This window comes from Brienomyrus brachyistius, chromosome 13, assembly GCF_023856365.1.
Source record: "Brienomyrus brachyistius isolate T26 chromosome 13, BBRACH_0.4, whole genome shotgun sequence".
Taxonomy (NCBI): domain Eukaryota; kingdom Metazoa; phylum Chordata; class Actinopteri; order Osteoglossiformes; family Mormyridae; genus Brienomyrus; species Brienomyrus brachyistius.
Genome location: NC_064545.1, coordinates 7,712,344 through 7,737,022, shown reverse-complemented (window position 1 = coordinate 7,737,022; position 24,679 = coordinate 7,712,344). Strand labels below are relative to the sequence as shown.

General features: G+C 47.9%; 1 protein-coding gene across 2 annotated transcripts in view; it reads right to left on the bottom strand.

The window, feature by feature from the left end:
* The window catches only part of b4galnt4a (beta-1,4-N-acetyl-galactosaminyl transferase 4a), a 114,991-nt gene that overhangs the window by 40,072 nt on the left and 50,240 nt on the right, over positions 1-24,679 (bottom strand). For both annotated transcript variants that reach the window (XM_048973459.1, XM_048973460.1), the window contains exon 5: positions 4,931-5,029. In XM_048973459.1, coding sequence (XP_048829416.1) covers positions 4,931-5,029 — 99 coding nt within the window. The remainder of the gene's footprint in view (positions 1-4,930; positions 5,030-24,679) is intronic.

Below are 24,679 nucleotides of genomic sequence, written 5' to 3'. Positions count from 1 at the left end.
ACACCGAACTGCACACATATTCACACCCAGCACAGGCGGTGACTGGCATACATATACACCGCTCTGCACACATATTCACACCCAGCACAGGCGGTGACGGGCATATATATATACACCGCACTGCACACATATTCACACCTAGCACAGGTGGTGACTGGCATATATATACACCGAACTGCACACATATTCACACCCAGCACAGGCGGTGACTGTCATATATATACACCGCACTGCACACATATTCACACCCAGCACAGGCGGTGACTGCCATATATATACACCGCACTGCAGACATATTCACACCCAGCACAGGCGGTGACTGGCATATATATACACCGAACTGCACACATATTCACACCCAGCACAGGCGGTGACTGGAATATATATACACCGCACTGCACACATATTCACACCCAGCACAGGCAGTGACTGGCATATATATACACCACACTGCACACATATTCACACCCAGCACAGGCGGTGACTGGCATATATATACACCGCTCTGCACACATATTCACACCCAGCACAGGCGGTGACTGGCATATATATACACCACACTGCACACATATTCACACCCAGCACAGGCGGTGACTGGCATATATATACACCACACTGCACACATATTCACACCTAGCACAGGTGGTGACTGGCATATATATACACCGAACTGCACACATATTCACACCCAGCACAGGCGGTGACTGGCATATATATACACCGCACTGCACACATATTCACACCCAGCACAGGCGGTGACTGGCATATATATACACCGCACTGCACACATATTCACACCCAGCACAGGCAGTGACTGGCATATACGCACATTCACATGTGTGTGTATAATTAGATACTGGAGCTGGAAGAGAGAAAATATTTTCCCATCCCTTCAGAAACATAGATCAATTGGGGAGGAGGGGGCTTTTCCAGAAAGAGTACCACTGGCAGGGTGGTGCAGGACAGATGGTAATAGAAAGCTGCAGAAAACTGCCACTTCACTAGATGTCCACCCCCACCCGCCCCGAGCCCCACCACCACAGAAGGCCCTTTTCGTCTCTCTAAAAGCTACACTGAACTTGCCCTTCCCTCACGTCGCCGGAGCTCATGCTATGGCAATACAAGCGGCACGCAGGCCCCCCCGAACCCAACAGGCCTTTACCCAGAAGGCCCTGCGCCTGTCTGCTAAAGGTATCCACCTCCATTATGGAAAGGAACAAGCTGTTATGGACAGGAATTGTCAACCTCGTCCCTGTCCGTGGCAAAATGATGATTAAAGAAAAAAAACAAAACAATGTGGGCTACATTTTGATGTTTTTAAATAATAATAATAATAATAATAATAAATTCACTGATATCAGAAACGAGAAAGACATGGAGGGAGAGAAAGAGGTAAAGAGAGAGACGGGGAGAGTGAGAGAGGCAGGAAGAGAGACAGAGAGAGGGAGAGAGAGAGGAGGAGAATGAGTGAGACAGGGATGGAGAGAGAGAGGTAGACAGGGAGAGGGGGGACAAGAAGAAATGGAGAGAGACAGAGAGAGTGGGAGGGAGAGAGAAGGAGAGTGAGGGGAACAGGGAGAGAGACAGAGAGAGAGAGAGTGAAAGGGAATGGAAAAAGGGGAGCGACAGGAGGGAATGTGCTTGTATGTCTATCTCCATCTGTCAGAAAGCTCTCCATGCCGCCCATCTCGCCTCACTAGTCCCACCAGGCGAGGGCTCTATATATAGCTGCAAGATGCATTAATTGCAGCCCAGACCAGTGGGCGGGGTGCAGAAGGGGCGCATGGCGCATTAACAGGCCCTGGTGAGAGACAGCCGGAGCTCTTCCGGCACAGCCAGGCACCCTAGCCTGCCCGGCGTGACGTCATTCTCAATCACGTCCCCAGACGCTCGGCCTGCACTGGGCGGTATGAGGCGGCAGAGCGACCTTCCTGAGCTCATGCTGTTTGCCGAACACCGTCTCTGGCTCGGCTGTGTGGAGCCGTATGGCAGCCTGCAAACACACGTGAGTGTCTGCAGGCTCCGCCAGTGTGTTCACAGCCTGCAACCCCCCCCCCCCCCACCTTCTTCCAGTAAGACACAACCCTTTAAAGCGGCGTATGCAAACAAATGTCCATGAGAAAAAAATAAAAAACAACCCATAGATGATAAAATGTCCCAAGAAACTACACAGTAATGGACGCCTTGCTGGATATTGTCCCATTAGGCCGCGTCCCTGTATCTCCCGCCGATGCCGCTGTGATGCATTTCATGCGCCAGCCGCTCCCCAACGGCCCTGTAATGGCGTTCAGCGACAGGATGGGGGACGAGCTTGTAAATCATCGTGCGGAAAACAAAGACCATCGGCGAGCGGGGAGAACCTTCCCCCCCCCCCCCCCCCCCACCCCAGATGAGCCGGGGAAGACGAGCCAAGAGGAAGAGCACTGTGGCCTTCACACACACGCAATTTCACGCGCAGGGAGAAGCAGCAGGAGATGCGCAGGAAGCTGGAGAAAAGGTATGAAAGAGGGAGAAGAGGAAGAAGACGATGAAGAAGACCCTGCTTCATTAAGCTTCCTCCTTCTCCTGCTTCTCCAGGGTGTGTAAGGGGTGGGGTACAGATGGTGGGGGGGGGGGACCCTGAAGGGGGTCAAATCTTCTTCTTCCTCTTAGGAGTGTAGAGCGTAGTAGGCTGTAGGGGGCAGTATGGAGTTATACGCCTTTATCAGAAAGCAGTTGCACCTTGCCACACGACTCTGTCTGTCTGTCTGTCTGTCTGTCTGTCTGTCTGTCTGTCTGTCTGTCTGTCTATCTGTCTGTCTGTGCCAAAGACAGCTTCCTGCTACAACAATGCAGAGATGGGACCTCCAAGGACACTGGAAGGAATGTACTTTCATGTTAAAGGCACATCTGAAGAATTACCTCTATTCTACATTCAATATCAGCATTAGCATCATAATGGAAAAGCATTGTGCTGTCCCGCAATGTCGACAGCATCCATCAGAAAAGCAACAAGACAGCGTAAAGACAGACCTAAGGAATGTGCGCTTTCAATTAAAGCATCATCGTGCCAAACACCTATACTGCTGGCCAGAAAACTCACCAAAACTAATCAGGGTTTCGGTGCAGTGAGCTAGCCAGCGGATTAGCAAACAGCGCTGTCATTCCCAGGCAATGGTGTTCGGCGGCGAGTTCGTCAGCCTGCGAACTGCATGCAGGAATTTGCCACTGTGACTCTCCTGAACTAGCATCTCACTGTTCGTACACCTGGGACTTTCAAGCTCTGTTACTGAATACAAATGTGCTAGGCAAACAGCCCATGCAGCTTGTTTCATGAACTCCGGCTCTGAGAAGAACAGGGGAACGTGAGCGGCTTGTCCACAACTGATATCCTAGCTGCAGTACTGCTCCCATCCTTATAAAGATGCCATTCACAGATAGAAGGGAAAGACAGACAAGCTGAACGCAGTTTCGTGTTTTTAGTCCAGTCCTCAACTCATCAAGCCCAAGACCCGACCAAGCAATAAATCATGGATATGAATATCAAATGACAGTAATCATTTCCATTTCGTTATACAATATTAATTTAAAAAAATGTTAATTTAACAGATGGCACTGGGAGATTATATGTAAATTAACACGCAATTCACAACTTGAATCCTAATTGAGGTTCGGTAAAGTTTAGCTAAACACCACAAACCTTACCGATGCTCAGAGAGTCAGGGGGGTTCTGCTGGGAGACACCCCCAGCGAGGGAATTTCCAGAGAAAATGTTAAAATTTGACTGCGATAAATCAATCGCCGATCGACAGAGGGTGACCGCTCAGGTCGGGGTCATTGTCAGTGAAGCCACTTTCCCCTCGATCTAGCATTATCAATAATACACAGCCGCATCCCACAGAGCCTTAGGCACTTATGGCAGCCATAGAACAGCACATTACAGCTGCAGTGTACACCTGTAGGGGGCGACGTCCTTAAATCCTCAGCCAGGATGTTAATATCAGAAAAATCCATTGTACTATTACATCATTTTTGGGGTAAGGGTTAGGTCAGCTTTTCAAACCGAGGTGTGAAGACTCTACAGTCAATCAGTCCTCTAATTAGGGAGCTGCAACGAAAACCCGCACACACACTGGCCCTTTTCGGATAAGATTGGACACCCCTGTTCTAAGCTATATCCCTCTCGCAGGTTGGGGGGGGGCTTTCTAGCATTCCCAGTTGGAACTGGCCAAAGTGACATGACAGCATAGGTAGAATGTGCCTGACCCCAGTCCCTAAGAATCACCTTTGATGATGACGCCTCAAGGACAAAGCCCAAAATCATAGTGACACTCCTGACATCCTAACCTGGGGGGGGGGGGGGTTTCTCAATACAAAGAACTCAAAGATCATACTTGTGGTCTTGACAATAGTGGTCTTGCTAACTTGCCTCCCAAGAACGAGCATGCAGTGCAATGAATCATGGGATTAGTCTCGTTTGGCAAGGATGCAACCGATTTATCCTTGATATTTGGGGGGGGGGGGCAAGAACCACATCTGGGGATTTTACTGTCCTCTGTGTTTCTGCTCTTGAGTATTGGAACAGGTCTTCAGCAACAGAAGATGACGTAAAACGGGTACACGAGAACACAGGTACAGACGAATATGCATATTGAGAAACACCCCTAATCTGTGTGCGGTTTCCGGTTTCCGGAATGCCACTGCCGTTCCCGAGGAACGCGATTCCGAGATAAGTGTAGGGCTAATGGCTCTTCCTGGCACCTTATTTACACCCCTTTCAAAGAGTCGCACTTCGGCTGATTGCAAAGGGCGACGGAATATTATTAAATCAAAAAAGCAGAGAATCCATGATTATTGAGTTTGTAATCATGGCCGAATGGCGAGGCAGTGGGTATGCAGTGAATCCCTTATTGGCTAGATGCCCCTTAGAGAAGACCACGGAGGTCATCACCTCCAGCTTCCATCGCAGCTTCTTCTGCTTATGCTTCAGGAACTTCCTGACTTCTATCAGCTCTCGGCTCTCCTCTCCCAGCCCATTGAGTTCTTCCTCCTGTAAGACAGAGAGAGGGGGTTTAAGATTTAAAAGGGTTAATCACCCAGAGAGTAAGGGATCATCTCCGTGAGTTACACTTGGCTAAGTATAATCAAAAATAGAATTAGACGTCAATTTGACAGTTTTTTTTTTCCAACGCCTGCATTGCTTTCATTTATACGATTATGCCAAACAACATGTCATTCAGAGGAGGAAAATAATAAAGCGAAACATACACATAAAGGAAGTGAAAATTTGCTTTCTGTGTTACTCTGACATCAGTGTCATTGCAGACAAATCAGAGCAGCTTTAACCACGTAACAAAATCCATTAATACCACAGAAATACTTTGCTTCCAGAAAATCAGAGATAAGAAGGGAAGGAGTTTTAAGAACACTTTGAAATAATATCGTTTTATTCTCTCAATTCCAGTAAGCTCATGATAACCAAAGCACGAGACTCTGGGAGACTGTTACACACTGTGCACGTTGCATGTGCTGGAGAGTGACTGTCGACATTTGTTGAGTGGGATGAAGACACGTAACGGTCAAAGTGATGCTAAGTGACAGGGCTGGAATCCCTTCCCCCTTTGCTGTTTACTCGGCTTTAGTCCAACGCTCCCCCCTCAATGATCAGCATAAGCACAATGCAATTTAATCATCTTTGAATCATGGACGGTAATGTTTCTCAGCTGTGTGGAGAGCGGCTTGTCCACAACTCATATCCTAGCTGCAGTACTGTTCCCATCCTTATAAAGATGCCATTCGCAGATAGAAGGGAAAGACAGACAAGCTGGACGCAGCTTCCTGCAGCTTTGGAGTGTGTGCTTTAAAAAAAAACCTTTACTGTTGCCCCCCAATGTGACAACTTTTTTGGGCCGTGACTTAATGACCAAGGAATCTTCTGGGACCTGGCATGTCGGACCAATCGAAAACCATTAACAAAAGGCATCATAGGAATCACTCATTTGCAGGAGTTTGTCTAGGAAAAGGTCCAGTAGACTGTAGAAACCTGTGTGAGATGCAGCTCAGATCATGAAGAACTTGTTTAGTTCAAAACTGCGGCAAGTTCCAAATGGATGCAGAGCTGCCGCAGGCAAACGCGCAAGAAGACGTTTTAAAAGGCGCCTCGCAGCTAAAAACCGGCAGTTGGTGGCAGATGAAGAGAGAATGAAATCCCCAGTAAAATAGGAGAGTTTAAAAAAATCTAATGACTCCAAAATGTTCGAGTCACTTTGAACTCGTCTCTGAGATCTAGGGCTGTCAGAAATCATGAGGTGTGTGTGTGACAGCTCACAGGAGTCTCCCGCCGCACAGCACACCAGAGCGCGAGACTCTTTCAGATCAGAAATCGTGGACAGCAGATGCTGTAATCCCAAGGTCATCCCCAGAAGAGATTCTCAGGAGTCGTCGGGAACAAAAAGCCAACGTGATCGGCCTGATTCAGCCGTACGAACGGGAGAAAAAGCTACTTTGGATGAAAACACCAAATCATCAGGAAAATTAGGATCAGAAAATGAACATATTTAAACCACAAAACAGTCACATTATTTTCTTGGAATGCCATACTATATATTTATGAACTGCACTATAATATACTAATATAATCTGAATATAGTGAATAATATTTTATAGTGACTTAAATGTCATGAAGGACGTTTCATTCCCTGAGCTTCAGCCTCAGGACCTATAAGTATATGGATGGAAAAATTCATGCCCATTTCTTCATATCTAAGGGCCACACTGTCTTCCATTCATACTGTTACCCACAGCAAACTATTTTATTTTCCTCTGCCTTTATTATGGCTTTATTATGGGCTTGAGGTTCATTATAAAACTTTTGCTCTGGGAAATTATGAGAAAATGACTAAAATGCTTATTGGAATTGCAAGATATTGAACTGCATGACGGTTATGTAAAGACTACAAACTGTCTGAATTATAATTAGCTTCACAGATAGGCAGTAATTCATGATACAGCTTTTTAATGCGATTTTACACTCGCGGCTGTGGCTAAGGGACTATGCAGAAATCGTTTCCAATTAGTGGGATTATTTCATATAACTGCCTTTAAGTGACCAAAGATAAAACAGACTGGGAGAATGGCTAACGGCAAGGTGGGAGAGTCATAAAACTGCTGATTCATAACCGAAAGGGAACTAATCATTCATCATGTTAATAAAACTTTCTAAGAGAACAGCAAGTTTGACAGAGTCGTAACAACAAACAATCAATCAATCCATCCACCCATCCATCCTTCTTCCATTGTAAGGCAGCGTAGTGCAGTGTTTCTCAAACCAGCCCTCAGGCCCCCCCCCCTCCCCCCGTCGGTCCACGTTTTTGCTCTCTCCCAATTCCCTGAGAGTTGGGAGGGAGAAAAACCGTGGACTGTCTGGGCATCCTTGCAGACTGGTTTGAAAAGCACTGGTACAGGGCACAAGGCAGGGCTGCGCCCTGGATGGGACACCAGTCCAACTCAGGTCAAAACCATGTCCAGTTTGCCCAACTCTCTGTGTGGTTCGCAAGTTCAGGGGACAGCACTGCTGCATCACGCTGCCATGCTTCGGGGGTTCGAACCCCATCATCGTACCGCGTCGGTGGAGTTCGTATGTTAGCTCTGAGTCATCTGGGTTTCAAAGACATGCAGTGTGACTTACCGGTGTCTCTAAACAGTGGGTGAGCCCCACGCTGGCTGGGGACGGCTCTGGGCCCATCGTGACTAAGGGACCACTTTCAATCTGAAGAATTAAGGGACCGTAACTTCCCTCTTACAGGGGCAGGGGAATCGGTGCGGTTGCAAGGCCCAGATTTTATTGTATTTTGGTCTGGATATAAAAATATGGAACAAATCTCGTCCCGTATTGATCAAAATGGGACACATTTATTTATTTATTTTTTTTACAAGATGATACCATTTAATACGGGATCCGTAGCAGCTCTACTCACGACCCTGAGCAGATTGTCAAGTCACTTTTGTTTTCCATATAACATCAACCCTTTTTCCTGATGGGGACTGAAACACCTTCAGTGTGTCTTCAGCACTCAGTGAACCGCCATACCCAGGAGGTCTATCCAGCCCTCCATATAAAGAGTTCCTTTCCCCACATGCATCTTCAGTAGGGGGGGGTTGAAAGAGACACGTTACCCCCATATCGGCTTTCCCGTGTGTATGGACACCCACACCGTGTACACAAAGCGCTCCGGTAAACACAGCTCCCGGCGGCAGAGAGTGACACAGGAGCACAGCAAACAGCCCAAAATGGCACACTGCATCAAACCATCTCGCAACATCTCTACACATGTAGCTAAAGGGAGCGTCCTACAAACCCGCTTCAATCTTCCACTGTTATGCACTTTTGATTTCGACCAACTTATTGGTCACATTTCATTTATTATTGCACATTATGCTACTGACAACTGGCATTAGTTAAGTTATAGAGTTTGAAAATAGAGTTCATAGCAGTGTAAAATCCAACTTCAGCTGTAAATAATATATTATAATGGCTTGACTCCCCATGACAGAAGTTCGATGCACGTTTAGCCGTTCCAGCTGCCCGGGCAGGGGATTACGGCAGAGAAAAACAAATTACACTGTGGATTCTTCATACACCGCCATAAGAACATTTACTACCTATTAATTAATGCCATATTTTATTCTAGTCATGTATCATTTAATACTATAATTAATTTTTATTTACTGTGCCTCCTGCAACATTCTGTACAGAATATTGGTATTTAAAATTCAGAGAAAGCTGCAAGTGAATAATCGCTTGTATTCTTTTGAATACGAGTGCTGATGTCGTGAGAATATTAGTTATTAAATGGAGCCTGGGGGACGCCCCCTACTCACAGCACACCCTGTGACCCCAGAACCCCCCACCAGCGAGGGGGTGAGCTCACGCCTGAGCTTGCCGTGATTGGTCAGTGTTCGGGTTTGACCATGTAACACGCCGGCGGGTGTCTGACGGCCTTCCCGTGTCACATAGGAGCGGTCATGTCAAGCGTGCGCGTCGGACATGAGTCACGTCCTCCCGGATGTCACAATCTCTCCCGGTGACAGTTCCAAGGTGGGGGTGTCGTCTGTGCGGACAGCATCTTGAAATTTCTGGTGAAATTTCTCTCTGGGCTACTCTGACTACGTAGAACCTTACAGCCGATTACACATTAAAACTCAACAAGAGCTTTAGACAAACTTAGGACTGTGTCACGTGTAACTAGTTACAGATAATTACTAATTACCTGCTAAATAGTAACTAGTTACTACTAGATAATTATTATTTTTTTTAAACAAAAGCGGGAATGCACTGAGCCTGTTGCAGGGGCCCTTGAGGGCCCCACACACAGGGGCCCCACACACGCCTGCTGCTCTGGCGCCCTGACAGACAGCCATGACATTGGCCCTTGGGGGCCCCATACACAGCGACCCCACACACACCCGCCGCTCCAGCACCCTGACAGGCAGCTATGACAGCAGCCCCTGGGGGCCACTGACACAGGGGCCCCGCACATGCTTGCTGTTCCAGCACCCTGACAAACAGCGAACACCTGTCACAATGTCAGCAGCCATGTTTAGGACATCTGGCCGATACATGGCTGTGACGACCCGCCTCCAACACAGCAACACAACAGCTGCAAGCGCTATTTGGATGTGCCCTCTTCCGTCAAGCAGGGACAGGGAGGACAGCGTCCTACTGCCAGACTCGCCGACTGCAGTCAGAGACCAGCCCTCACTTCTGTGGGTCACCTCCTGTTTTTAACGTTACTTCCTTTTTTGGTAGCAAACTGCTGCTTTTTCTCTCTCTCTCTCTCCCCCCCCCCCACATCCCACTTCCCTGAGGCTCAACAGAATAAAATTCGCCTCTCTGGGGCCAACGCTTGTGAAACCACCATTCCCTGAGTATGTTTGTTCTCACACCCAGTCAGACATCATCTAGCAATATGTGAATAGGTACGTAACAGGAGATATTTTTGGGGGTTAACTTTGAGGTCGATTTAAATGTACCAACAGAGGAGTTATATAAGGTAACACCTCGGGATTAGCACTGCAGCAACCCGGCATCAGAAAGTTGTACACAGTGTGAAAAACCAGATATAAATTTCAGGTTATAATACAGAGTGACAAAGTCCCCACAGAAAGCAGTAATGTTCCCAAAGAATATAAGGTTTACTTTGTTCAGGCAGCACCGGCCAACGCTGCTCCCCCTTTGCAGCCTTTGCAGTGACGGGACCGCAGTGCTGCGGACGAGCAGGACCTCTCAGCAGCCACATCACGGCGCCCCGCAGGCGGGACCAGCCGCCGCACGGCGAGCTGCTCTTTTCCTCTCATTGCATCAGAAAAAGAAAGTTGAGAAAGTCAGGAAGCGCGCGTGAAGTGGCGGTCGCCAGCCGCCGCACGTCTTACTGCGCCGCTCGTCCCGTGACACCAACCAGCCAAGCCGACGGTTAGGGCCGTGGGCTGAGCGGCGCCTCGGGCGCAGTGCAGGGGCGGGATCGCTCACTGTAAAAATACCGAGATGCGTAAACGGGTGGCAATTTTGTTACTGCTTTGGTTAAAAGCCTCTTTAGATAACAGCACCAGCTGAGCAATAGAAAATGTTTATGTGGGAGCGGCAAATGTTCGGCTAGGCGAAGCGAAGCAAATCCTGTCACCTTCCATTCTAACCTTCCGGAATGGGGTTTCCAGTGCACAGTGATGGTGAGCAAAAACTGGGCACACGGCTACGGACGCTGGGCTTGGGTGCTATTACTGATAAGACAGTGTCCTGCATATACTGTGGTGCTGTGGGTCTACCATGGTATTTTGAAACCTTGCCGACAAAATTAACCCAGCGGAGGCAGGGCCACCCTGCAATTTGTCATTTGGCAGAGTACGGCATGGGGAAGTCCCCTGGATATTGTCTCGTGGGGAACCAGAAAATACTGTCAAAATACAGTATACCGCGGTGTAACGCGATATGAAAAATGAGACACCACCAAAGCCTAGTGAGCCCCCAGCACAAAACCTGAAAGGCGGCACATATTTATGGGAGTGGGGTGGGGGGGACTGGGGTTGCGTTTTTTTCCAGACTCTTTAATGTGAACTTTATGCACGAACTTTAACGCCACTGACTGCCTCTTTTTTCACCCGTATGCACCCATCTCTGCCCAGCCCAGTGTAAAAGCATCACTGGCATGTCTTTGACTGGCATCATGTACTCAGACTTAAAAAACAAACATGGATATCCCCCCATTCATATGTGTCCCCCTCCCAACCCCCCTTTCTGTAAAACATACATACACTTTATGGACAAAAGTATAGTTACACCTGGTCGTCGCACCTGACATCTCATTCTAAATCCATAGGCATCAATATGGAGCCGGTCCCCCCCTCTTTGCAGCTATAACTGCTGCCACTCTTCTGGGGAGGCTTTCCACAGGATTGTGGAGTGTGTCTGCGGGACTTTTAGTTCATTCATCTAGAAGAGCATTTGTGAGGTCAGGACCTGATGTTGTTTGTGAAGGTCTGGCTCGCAATCTCCATTCTAGTTCATCTCAAAGGTGTTCGATGGGGTTGAAGTTAGGGCTCTGTGTGGGCCAGTCAAATTCTTCCACACCAAACTCACCTAACCATGTCATTATAGACCTTCTTGTGTGCACAGGGGAACAGTCATGCTGGAACAGAAAAGGACCTTCCTCAAACTCTTCCCATGAAGCTAGACGCATAGAATTGTCCAAAATGCCTTGGTACGCTGAAGCATTAATAGTTCCCTTCACTGGAACTAAGAGGCCTGGCCCAGTCCCTGAGAAACAACCCCAAACCATTATCCCTCCTCCACCACACTCTACATAATGACACATTCTTTCACAAATTTGTAAACCTGACTGCATGTCTAGGTACTTGGTTTTATACACCTGTGGCAATGGGTCTGAATCAAATATCTGAATTCAATGACTAAGAGGTGTACCCCAGTAGTGTCTGTATACTGCATGCTGTCTGTGAGGGCTGCATGACCAGAATACTTCTTGTAAATGAGGTGGATGGTTAGAGAGAGAAGGTATTTTAAGCTGGAGATGGTGCACAGACGGCATCCATCTCAGTTACGCTGGCTATTACCTTACCTAAACCCAAATGACAGCCTACCTCTGCAAGAGCTTCAATCAATGTCGACAATGTGCCTCAAGTTTCAGACCTCCTAGCTTCTTTGTAATGAAGGAGCATCACATAGCTTCCTCAAGCCTCTCCTGGCCAAATATCCATCCTGAAGTCGATAAAATTTTAAAGCTCTACCCAGGCCAGTGCTGCTGACCTCCGTACGCACCAAAGCTTTAATGAATAAATAAATGAGCCCCTTGACTCTTCACACCAGGATATGGACAAGTCGGAAATAACAGCCCAGATGGATTCTGACATCAGGAAACAGCTGGAGACAGAGCCACAGAATATCAATGAGGTTAATTAATTCTCCTCGTTAAGTACAAACAAGGAAGGCTGAAAGCAGGAGTCTGGGGCTTATTTTTCAAGTCATTTGTCAACAAGTGAAGCAAAACGATCCATGAACACAATCATATTTTAGTTTTCCGCATCCTGAGATACAGGGAAAAAACCCAAGTTAATAAATATTTAATTCTCCATTCGTACCCTACAGCGAACACCAAAAATGCTGCATTTATAATAAATATAGGATGGGCAAAAAATGTTTAAATTGCATAGTTTTTTTTTTGTGAAAGCAATTTGAGTATAAGCTAGATTGCAGAAGTGTGCAAACCAGGGTCTTCAGATGCTACTCTGTATCTGGTTTCTCCACCAGACAGTAGATATGGTATCATTTTGAGCTCTCATGAAGCTGGATGATTAAGCTGGACGAGCTCTATTGCCTGAATGGAAGGGGCGTGGCTAAACGTGGCGTGCAGGAGCTGGGGATGCCAGTCAGAGACACATGCATCTGACCCTGTCTGCCAACACCCCTCCCCCGGCGTTTAGCGTTCAGGGAGGCACTTAGTGGGGCCCTCCTTAACATTCATGACTTGGGACCCTTGGAGGGCAGAGGGCTGGGGGGCTTTTACTTAACAATAAAGTGAAACGAATCCGGCGCTCGCACTGAAAGTGGCACATGACTCCCGACTGCAAGCGGTACCGGCGACGGTGACCTCTGTAACAGCCAATAATCACTCACGCGGCCTCATGGGACAGGCCGAGCAGGTTCCACAAAGAGGCATAGTGTGCTCAGGAGGAGGCTGAACACCAAGCCGCGTGCACGTCGCTCCTGAACATTAATAACCCTGCCAGGCTGCACGTTCCTCCACAACGCTTTCAGCACCCGGCCAGCGGACAGCTCCCGTCAATAGCAGAGGGCTCCTTCTGGGGAATGTCAAACGCACATGGCTGGTGGACAACCGGTCAGCCTCGGAGGGAGGGGGGGGGCCTCCAGGGAGAATAAAGGCAGCCCACTCACCTCAAACTGTAGAATGAGACTATGGGAAGAGTTTACCCCCCCGCAAGAATGACCTCAAAAACCTTTCTTTGCCCAGATCTCTAACTGGCATGTTTCATGGACCTTCCCCTGGGATACTGCTTATTCCCTGGCCACTGGATGCTCCATTATATCCTGTTTTTCCCTATTGCTGTTCTCCTATTTTAACTGGGAATTCTGTACTGCATAAAGGCTGCGCAGCTGAATAAACACCAGGGGGTTTTTTAGCACTGCATTCAACATGTTCTGCCCTGGATCTGTTCCAACCAGTGCCATTTGGGTATAGAGCAAATCAAATGAATAAATTAAGGAGAGTGTGTGTGTGTGTGTGTGTGTGTTTGTGTGTGTGTGTGTGTGTGCGTGCGTGCTCACAAGCTAGCAGAACACGCACAGGGACATAAACAAATGCTTCTCAAGACTATATTTCTATAAGCATAATAAAAAATTTAAACCAACAGTCTAAAGGTGAATCAATGCATCACAGCATACACTGGGCTATATGTAGACACTGAAATCTGAACCCCAAAACAGAAACATTTAAGAATACAGCGCGGGGTGACTTTGTCTAATAAGATACACCAAAACAACAAAGCTGACTTACAGGGCTGTCATGTGGATCTGGAGCTTCAAGGTGGGACAATGGGATGTTCTTGATGAACAGGCATGTGAGGAGGGATCAGTGAGTGATATCCAAGAGAGACCCCCTAATTAAAGCTACTCAGACAACATGTGGAGCCATCTTATCGACGCACCACCCACTAAATGAACGGTGGGGGTCAAGTCAGGTGCCGTCGAGGCAGCAAACAGCAGCAAGAAGGACCCAGATGGATTAGCTTTACCAAGAGACACGGGCTTTGGGAACGAGAAACATTACCTCTCGGGGAGGGTGGGGAGCCTGAGCTAGTGTGGGAAACCAAAAGGTATTAGCTAGAAGGAATCTGCCAGCAGTGTGGGCTTTGGAACCAAACTTCTTGATCTGGAGATTGTGAAAGATCTCAGTGGATGTGGAGACACTCACAAGTCCCAGGCTCTGCTGCTGGAGTTTTTCCCAGAGAATACGAGGGCTGCCTCTACGTGAGAGCAAGTTGCAAAACTCTGACTGTCGCTTGTGTGCATGTGATGAAACGGAGAATGGAGGAGTGAGCCATCTTAGAGAAAATGGGTAATCTGCTGGGAAGGGTGCAGCACACAAACTCTGTGGTCTTGATGAAGGGGACCTTTTGAGGAAGAATAGCTCTGGGACCTAAATCCAAGTTGTGGAATGTATTGGATGTTGGACGGCCAGTAGAGTACATCTGAACCTGCCAACAAACTGGGTCATAGACTATATTTTTAAAAATGGCGACCATAGGATGTGTTCTGACTATAGGGAGATCACACATCGCATCCGGCAAAGGAGCACCTTGTTTCCACCTCTGTTTGTTATTGTCGGCAGGATATAAAGCATGGCTAGAAGGGCATCCGGAATGGGGGGTAGACGTGACATGCCTTCTAAATTCCAGATGATGTTTTGCTTTTAGGCTCATCGATCCGAGACCTCCAGCACACGGCTGAGCGACTTGATGCTGAGTCTGAAGTAGCTGGGATGAGAATAAGCACCTCCAACTATGAAGCCATGGTACTCTCTTGGAAGAGAGTGGACTGGAAAGATTACTAGGGTAAGAGTCTGCCCTTAGCGAAGAAGTTTAAAGACCTCAGGACGTTGGTCACGAGTGACAGTCAGAAGGGGCATGAGATTGACAGGCAGATTGGTTCAGTGATGGCAGATTTCTGGGTCTGTAGCGGTGAAGTGGGAGTGTAATTGTCAGATGAGACTCGGGCTCACCAATCAATCTGCTCCCCTCTCCTCACCTACAGCCATGAGCTATAGGTGAAGACTGAGGGAAAAAGGTCACAAGTAGCAGAGGCTGAAATGAGGTTCCTCCTGCTGGACTCCATGACAGGATGATGAGCTCTGAGATCTGGATAAACCTCCCACTGCTCCTTTAGATCAGGAATGGACATGTCCTACTGGGCAGGGGCCTAGTGAAGACCTAGGACACATTTGACAGAACATCTCTCCTAACTGACTGGAGAACGTCTACATTTCCCTGAGAATGAGCACTGAGTCTGTGGCCTTGGAAAAGGAGGTCCGGTTGGACCTGCTCGGCGCACTGCCATCACGACCGCCTCGGAGGGAAGTGGTGAGCAAAAGAGGTGAGATGCTCGTTCATGATGCAGCAAAGCCTGGTAACACATTTACTTTTGCTATTCGGTATATTTAGCAAAAGCAAAACAATAACCACTCCAAGTATCACACGCCCTCAATTTTATGTAAAAAATGCTAGAAAAATACACATCAGATATAGAAGTGCAAACATTTGAAAGAATGGGGAGGTTCTTTCGTTAATGTGACGAGTAATAACCTTATTTCACAATCATTATTTTACACACAGCAGCAGACAGAACTTTGCGATTTGTCTTAGCGGTTATATTGAAGTTCTTATTAAAAGACCAAACTTACTAATCCCAAGAAATTGGAACTGGAATATTCTTTTTTTGGATGCTCTCATTTACAGGTCGCAAAGACTGACATTTCCTATATTTGTTATGAAACTACATGTTAAAAGGGAGACAATCCATAAAAACGCAAAAATCTCGGTAGGAAATGGAGACTGACAGCAATGTCCATCTAAGGAAAACAAAAAATCTGGTCCAAATATAATGAAGCCCCCTGTCTTTCAGAAGCACTTAAAATCGGCATGGAGACAACATTCAATTCAAAAATTTCTCATTACTTGCATGTCTCCGTGACAGCAAATCACTTTATGTATCAACATTTGTCAACAACTTAAAAAATAAATAAAATCACCGAACGGCAAATCTTACGCAAAGCTTTCCTCTGCTAATTAACCCCTCTACTGAGTCTATCTCACATTATTAATCTCTTTTAATTGGTTTGAATGTTTTCAGATAACTGGCGGCTGCAGCAAAAAAATGAATAAACATCGGAATGCCAATCATTTTTATAAAATCTCTCAAGCCTGAAACAGCTTTGAAAACACACCAGGTCTGCTTTCCAGCTAAGTCTGCCCTTCACACTTGGCAAAGTTTTATCGTGATTCCTATGTTCTGCTGCCCATGTCAGCTGGACCCCCATAAGCCCTCAGTCCAAATAAAAGCAGCCATTATTTAATATCCAGACAGTTTCAGCCCAGGCCAACAGCCTGCACAGCATCCAGCAATGAAACGATTAAGAATTAAATAGGCACTGAGAAAATGCTACCTTTTATGGGAATGAGGTGGGGGTTAACATTTTTTATAGAATATGATTTGACAAGTTTAACAGCAAATGTGTAATAAATACACAGAACTGACTGGGTATGGACCAAAACATGAGGCACGGAGCTGACCGCAAAACTCAGAGCTGACCGCAAAACTCAGAGCTGACCACGAGACATGGTGACCGCTGGCTATGGAGCTGACCGCAAAACTCAGGGCTGACCGCAAAACTCGGAGCTGACCACGAGACATGGTGACCGCTGGCTATGGAGCTGACCGCAAAACTCAGGGCTGACCGCAAAACTCGGAGCTGACCACGAGACATGGTGGCTATGGAGCTGACCGCAAAACTCAGGGCTGACCGCAAAACTCGGAGCTGACCACGCGACACAGAACTAGCCACTGGGCATGGACCAAAACATGAGGCACGGAGCTGGCCGCTGGGTATGGAGCTGACCGCAAAACTCAGAGCTGAGCACGAGACACGGGGCTGACTGCAGGGCATGGAGACGACATAGAGCGAGCCACCTTTCGTCAGGAAGGATGAGCCTGCACTGACCTCCCCGGCAATCAGCCACTTGTGCAGGCTGCTGGGAGACGCTGACCCGCTTTGCTGATCCCCTGTCACAACCCCTGTGCTATTTTAATGCTCCTCCACCTCTCTTCATGTCAGAGATCTCCCAGGCTTCGCTCACGGCAGGGACTCGCCGGCCCAGCTGCAAGACTCGGCCCTGATTAGCTCTGGATTTAACGTGGCAGCCAACTGTGTCAAGCACGCGAGCGCTTCAGCCACGATCAGCTGACTCAGGAAGACCGGCAGGGCCCCGTGGCTCTGGACATGTGGGGGAGAACATTAAATTTAACATGAGTGTCTGGATCTCAGAATACGACACCATCTAATAACCACTAAATAAATTTAATGTATGGTAAAACATTTAACGGGACTTATACTCTCACACCTTTGGCCTTTGGATATTTACAGAAGTGAAATTCCTGGGGAAATGTGGACTTGTCACATGGTACGAAGGATAAACAGCAGAAGTTTCACCCGCTGGAGCCTCCGGCACAAAACAAAAAATCCCATGATTCCCAGGGAGGGTAGCCAGTTTTAGCTTCCCACTATACATATAGTTATTTTAAGCAGCAGGATGTATGTTCCGGGCTTATTTTCCAGTAGCAGGAACTCTGCTTCGGTATCGTACTACCCGCAGACTTCGGGCACCATTTGACTCATTTCGCCGTTAAGGAGAAAAAAGATGTTTGTATAGAATGCTAGGGTGGGCGGTCTCGGGTCTCTGAGACGTGCCGGCCGACGTGGCGAACTGAAGGGAGCCGTTACAGGCTCACCTATGCCCGGTCACCACTTTCCCCCAAGCGTCCGGTCTCCTCACAGCACGACCACGCAGGTCATCACATGAAGCAGGTTTAAGATAAAGCCACGCAGCTCCCCGCAGGGTCAGCTGCTGGTCAGTGCCGAGCGAAGGCCCTGCATTAGCGCCGGGCAGCTACACAGTTAGCAGAGCTCGTCAGAGATTCGCATGTGCCACAGCCGACATGGGAGAGCCGTACCAAGACTCAAGGACAAAAGTACATCAAGGTATATTAACTGGATGCATACCGTCAATACCAATACACCCCGCAAAGCACGCTGCCATCAGCCATATTTTAGACTCCCAAGTGGGAACCTCAAGTCCCATAATGTGCTCACAAAGACCAAATGCTCACCGACTCTCTCTGGCTTCTCCATGATCTATTACCCTGTTAACTGGCTTGCTGAGGAAACTCTGTCACCATCACTTCCTCTGACACTTCTGCTGATCAGCATCCAGCAGTTTTTCCCCCTTTGGCTTTGTTGAGTCCTTTCCTCGGTTCTTATCTCGCCCGTAAGCGCCGGTGTCCCCGGCCTCTATGCCTCTGATAAAGTGCAGTGCGCAGTTGCTCCCTCCTGCGATAGCAAGCTGTACAAACAGGACAATGCTGCCTCATATATTATTACTTTTTCGGTTAGCGAACCATATTCAACAGTAATAAAGCAGCACCTTCCTAGGGCTTACAAGTCTTGTAGTTGACCACTGCACCAGTTGCTGACCCAGTAAGAGTGTGGTACAGACCAGAAAGGGACCAGCTCAGTGTGGATCACTGCAGTACCATGCATCACAGACACAGTGCGACCAAGGCCATTACAAAAGATAAAATAAACACATGATCTCATTGCAGGATAGTGTATAGGTCATTGACATACAGTATCTATGAACATCTCAGACCCACAGTAAATGACACTGATAGAGAACTGTATTCAGTTCAGTGAAAGTCTCCAGTACAGACTGAATATTGCACAATCCAATGAAAATGAATAGTCATGGCAGAATTGGGATGTAGTTCAACAATCAGCAGTGAAACAGCAGGATGTAGTTTAGTGACAGTGACTAGCAATGAGAGAGCAGGATGTAGTTCAGTGACAGTGATCAGTAGGGACAGAGCAGGATGTAGTTCAGTGACAGTGACCAGCAGTGAGAGAGCAGGACGTAGTTCAGTGACAGTGATCAGCAGCTACACAGCAGGATGTAGTTCAGTGATAGTGATCAGCAGGGACAGGGCAGGATGTAGTTTAGTGACAGTGATCAGCAACTACACAGAAGAATGTAGTTCAGTGACAGTGATCAGAAACTACACAGAAGAATGTACTTCAGTGACAGTGATCAGCAGCTACACAGCTGGATGTAGTTCAGTGATAGTGATCAGCAGGGACAGGGCAGGATGTAGTTCAGTGACAGTGATCAGCAACTACACAGAAGGATGTAGTTCAGTGACAGTGATCAGCAGCTACACAGCAGGATGTAGTTAAATGACAGTGATCAGCAGCTACATAGCAGGATGTAGTTCAGTGACAGTGATCAGCAGGGACAGAACAGGACATATTTAAGTGACAGTGAGCATCAGTGACAAAGCATTCCTTTGCCAGGTGACCATAGTGACAGCATAGCGCAGACACCTGTTTCCTTGCTCAGCTCAACTGTACAACAGCGCATTCGCCTGGAGCTCAGAGCTAACAATGCATGATCCTTCAGCACCCAGCGGCCTTTGGTTGAGGAGTATCATGACAGAGGCCACAGCATCCGTCCTTCACGTGGCACAAGAGCAGCCCACCTCATTGGCTGTTAGCCCCTGCTCTCAGAGATCAATGACCACTTGAATTATGGGTTTAGGTTTAAGCAACAGCCAGGAACACCCTACATCCGGCCAAACAGTGGAAAAGCATTATGGGAATGACAGGCCTAAGGCGTGTTAAAAGATGGAGGGTGAAAAATCCAAGTGTGAGGCAACAAGGGTGATCATCATACCTCAGCATATGTTGTCTCCACCACCTCCCCCTGCCCCTCGCTTGACTTTTGCCTGTCCAACCTGCAGAGCTCCTTCCTCAGTGCTCCCCCATGCCTGGTGTCCTCTACAGTTCTCCCCTTCTCACAGACATCCCCCCCCGTGAGGTCGCATCACCCGTACACACTCCAGCAGGCTTCCAAGTGCTCACTGGTGTCCTGATGTTTATTTAATGCACCATATTCGTTTCCAGCACCTGGTGAAATACAACATTAGCGTAAAAAAAAGGTTTTTCTTTCTCACCAGGTGTCATTATGTAGGAAGAAAAGATTTGCATTATGCCACAGTAACGGCTCCACAGGGTTTCATACTGAGCTCTTCAGCGTGATACTTAACCTGAAATGTTCCTCTAAAACGATTTAACCTTCTAAAAAATAAGCTGAATTTCAAAGGTGGCTCGAACATTAAAAAGTTGCCAGAGGTGTTAAATAACGCACTCGGAGAGGTGGAAGAAGCAAGGAAGAGTCTAGCTATAAATCGCTCACAACAGATACGTTTAGTGGCAAAAACTTAAAAAAATCTCAGGCTGGCGAACGCGTGAGGGGGCACCCCCACCGCTTGGCAAAATTACAGATTTAAATGAAGAATAATGCAGAAATCGGCAGGCTAAATGGAGCCAGGAGCGTGCGTGTGTGAGCTTCAACCCCGTCTGCCTCCGGAGGGGAGGCTGAACGGGCAAATGCCGGGGAAATCAAGAAGAAAAATAAATAAAGCTGCCACAACCTTTGCCCCCTCCCTCCACGCCCAGGTGGCACCCCAGTGAGAGGCTGCCGACAGGAACCAGCCGCCCACGTCAAGCCCCTGTCACAAGCCCAGCTTACAAAACACCCTCCCAGCCCAGCTCAGGGCCCCTCAGGCTCCCCCCACCCCCCCCCCGGACAGGAAGAGGCGCAATTAAAAATGCAAAAGTTGTCCTCTAAAGCAGCGTTCTGGCTGCACCTGCAAAACCAGCGTTGCATTTTAATATCTGCCTCTTTTTTAAGGTCCGCCTTGGCCTTTTCGGACTCATTCAGAGCTGGCGCTGTGCGTGACGGGGCTGAGAGTGGGCGCATTGACTGGGAAACCATGCATTTGTTGCGTCGTTCTCATTGCTTTTGTGCATCAAGGCGGAGCGCGGTACACCGATGCTCACAAAGGGCAGACGGGTTGGGGGGGCATGTGTTTCGGGGGGGGGGCTGCGTGTGTTGTCTGCGCGTGTTCCAGGAGAGAACATCCTACGTGTGGAAAAGGAGCGGCGCTTCCACATCTAATGTTACCGATTTAAAAAACGGGAGACACCGTGTTAAGCGAGACTTTGACTGACAGCTAATGGCTGCCTACATAGCAGCACTGTTTACCTTTCAGACAGCACAAAAGCCTGGGAGATGCGGACAAAACCAATTCCGGGGAAGGATCAGTTCATTTTCAGCACTCGCCGGCTGCTGCAAATGTTTCCTAATCCTGAAAATTCGTGGCGCCCCAGGAGCAAAGATGAATGAACCACTGGGGTGGAAGGTAGGGGGATGGGGTGGGGGGGAGTTGATGAGACTGGCACTGGTGTCGGTCTCCCTCACCCTGGCGCCCTTCATGGTGAAGAGGAACCATCTGAAACCCCCGGGATCCCAGCTGTTCCCTGTCGAAAACCGACAACGGCTCCGATGTGATCCTGATGATTCCGAAGATAAGGAATTATCACCTGCTAAAAGGCCCATCTGTGAGTCTCTGGCGACGGCCTATTACCGAAACACAGGGCCATGCAAATGATGACACAGGCCTGAAAAAAAAAAACCTAATAAAATAAACACCAGCGCATTTTTCTGCATTTCACACGGCACGGTACGTTTTCATCCACCCTAAGTCTTTGAACTCCAAATCCTTGTGACTAATACACAGCAAATTGGATAATGAATCATGTAATGGGTCTTTTATGAATGCACTTGCCTCTGGAGAGACGGCAACTTAATGCAAGCCTGGGCTTATGGAGGTTAAAGGGCCTTGATGCTATTTCATGATGCTGAGCTCTTCAGTAGGCGGAGGCATCAGAGTAAATGCGCTGGAGAATACCCTACATGTGCAGGCACCCATGAATCCACCCACAAGTGAAATACCATGTGACAGCCATTACGTTTCTGTCAGCATCGGTAGTGGGACTTGGGATTAAGGAACCACAAATGGCTGATTGCATTTAACCTACACAGAGTTACCATCCGTAAGCCTTCTGTGGGATTTTCCTGGCTGACATCAACATTAAACCGTGAAATTAAATTTCAGCTCAGGCTTAGTCATACCAGCTACCCTACAGGGCCCCCCAACTATCATTCTTACCATCTACCCTACAGGGCCCCCCAACTATCATTCTTACCATCTACTCTACAGGGCCCCCCAACTATCATTCTTACCATCTACTCTACAGGGGCCCCCAACTATCAGTTCTACCATCTACTTTACAGGGGCCCCCGACTATCGGTCCTACCATCTATTCTACAGGGGCCCTCAACTATCAGTCCTACCATCTAACCTACAGGGGCCCCCAACTATCAGTCCTACCATATACTTTACAGGGTCCCCCAACTATCAGTCCTACCATCTACTCTACAGGGGCCCCCAACTATCGAGCCTATCATCTAACCTACAGGGGCCCCCAACTATCAGTCCTACCATCTACTTTACAGGGTCCCCCAACTATCAGTCCTACCATCTACTCTACAAGGCCCCCCAACTATCGAGCCTATCATCTATTCTACAGGGGCCCCCAACTATTTTCCATCAGCAACACCAACCCAAGATCCACCATGTCCTAAAAAATATGCCAATAGGGGGCCCTACAGGGGCCACCTACAATCAAATTTGGCAACCGACAGGGACAGATCAAGCACATGGCCCAGACTCAATCACACTCCGATCACAAATCGGTTTTGGTTTCGGTCATATTTAGGAATTTAATTGCCAGATCGATATGACATTGGTGGGTTGTCCATTAGCTGCAAAAGCATGCAAAGACAATGATGATAAAATCTAGCCACAGCCCCATTTCATGGGTCGTGGTCTAAATTCTTTGTTATGGAAGCCATGCTAACAAGACCTAAGTGACTGCAGTCACATGCTGCTTAGCTTAAGGTTTAGCGGCGCAGCAAATAATATATAATAGTCAAAAAATATATCGGCCAAAGAAGTAAGAAATCATTGTAGGGCAGTTTCTCTTGTACTGATGTTAAAAATAGCAGACACAAGCAGGAAAGTAATAATTAGGTTCAAATCTGATCACTGAACCAGATATAAGTATCATATTCCCTTGTTTTTATATCGGTTTATCTCACCCAGAGAGACAGCCCCTATTTGTGATGTGCAGATTACCGAACAATGTTTACACACCCAAAAAAACAGAAACACAGGAGTCAAGATTCCTACACATCCCTCTAAATAGGACAAAACCACAAACGGGGAAGAAACTTAAGGCTACTTGTGAGAAGTGGTATAGATTTGTCTTCCCTGCCCTGGTAAACCACGTCAATGCAGGATTGAAACCGGTTAACGAACAAGCGAGACCGGAGGATGTGGAAGAGTGACGCTCACCCAGCTAATGGCATCGATTAGCTGTTCGATAGCCGCAACACTGCTACAGCTCCAAGTGCGGACGAAAAAATAATATGCATTTAGTCTAATGACGAAATAAATCCAAAAGGAACCATAGTTCAAAAAATGCAGTCAATACCCACATTGAAATGAGAAAAATGCAGCCTTCCAGTGCACTCTGCCTGATAACAGTAAAAAGCAAGTCTATGGTTGAATTTCGGCTTAGAATACAATATTGAACACAATAAAAATAAATTAAGCTGTCTCCTTTTGCATCTTTGCATCTCCGTACCTCACTTGCTCCCCCGCTGTTTCTGCAGTACCCACACATTGCAGCAGTCACACACATCCCTCTCTCACACTCATAATAGGCACTCCACTACGCACACCGACACAGAGGCAGAGTGCAGAGACGGAGCGTTCAGCCCACATTGCTGTCACCTTTCCCAGTGACGGAGTCTTGCTGTGCCTGTGAGGGCCTACTCTGTCGATGTGTGTCCCCGGAATCCCCTTGACAACATCACAAGCAAACACAGACAGAAGGCACAGCTCACAATGCCTGGGATTTACCTGCATTTGCGTTAACGTGTCACGGCACGGAGAGCGCCGGTGAAGTTCCTGTCAGGCGACCCGTGGACAGAGAGCGGGGCGCCCCCGCTCACAGAGACGAAAGCTCGGTATCGGCACAGAAAAAGGCTGGCCTGTCCCATACAGCATGGGAAGTGGCTTTCCAGATACTCATTGAGAAAAATGGGGGAAAAAAGAGGATTTTCCCCAGTAGCACCAAAGCAGAGAGCAGGGGGGCAAGAGTTGGGAGGAAACCCCTCTGACGTGGTACTGACAAGGGTCCCAGCAGCTGGCCGCCGCCATTAATAACGCCGCTAAAGCGAGTGAGACTGGAGCAGCACGCTGGCGAGGGGAGAGCCGGAATCGATGCTTTGAGGGAACATCAATCAGGGATCCAGGAGGCCGGTGAAAATCAATGAGAAAAGTGTGTGCCAGGGGTCGTTCTTCAAAGGAGACAGTGCA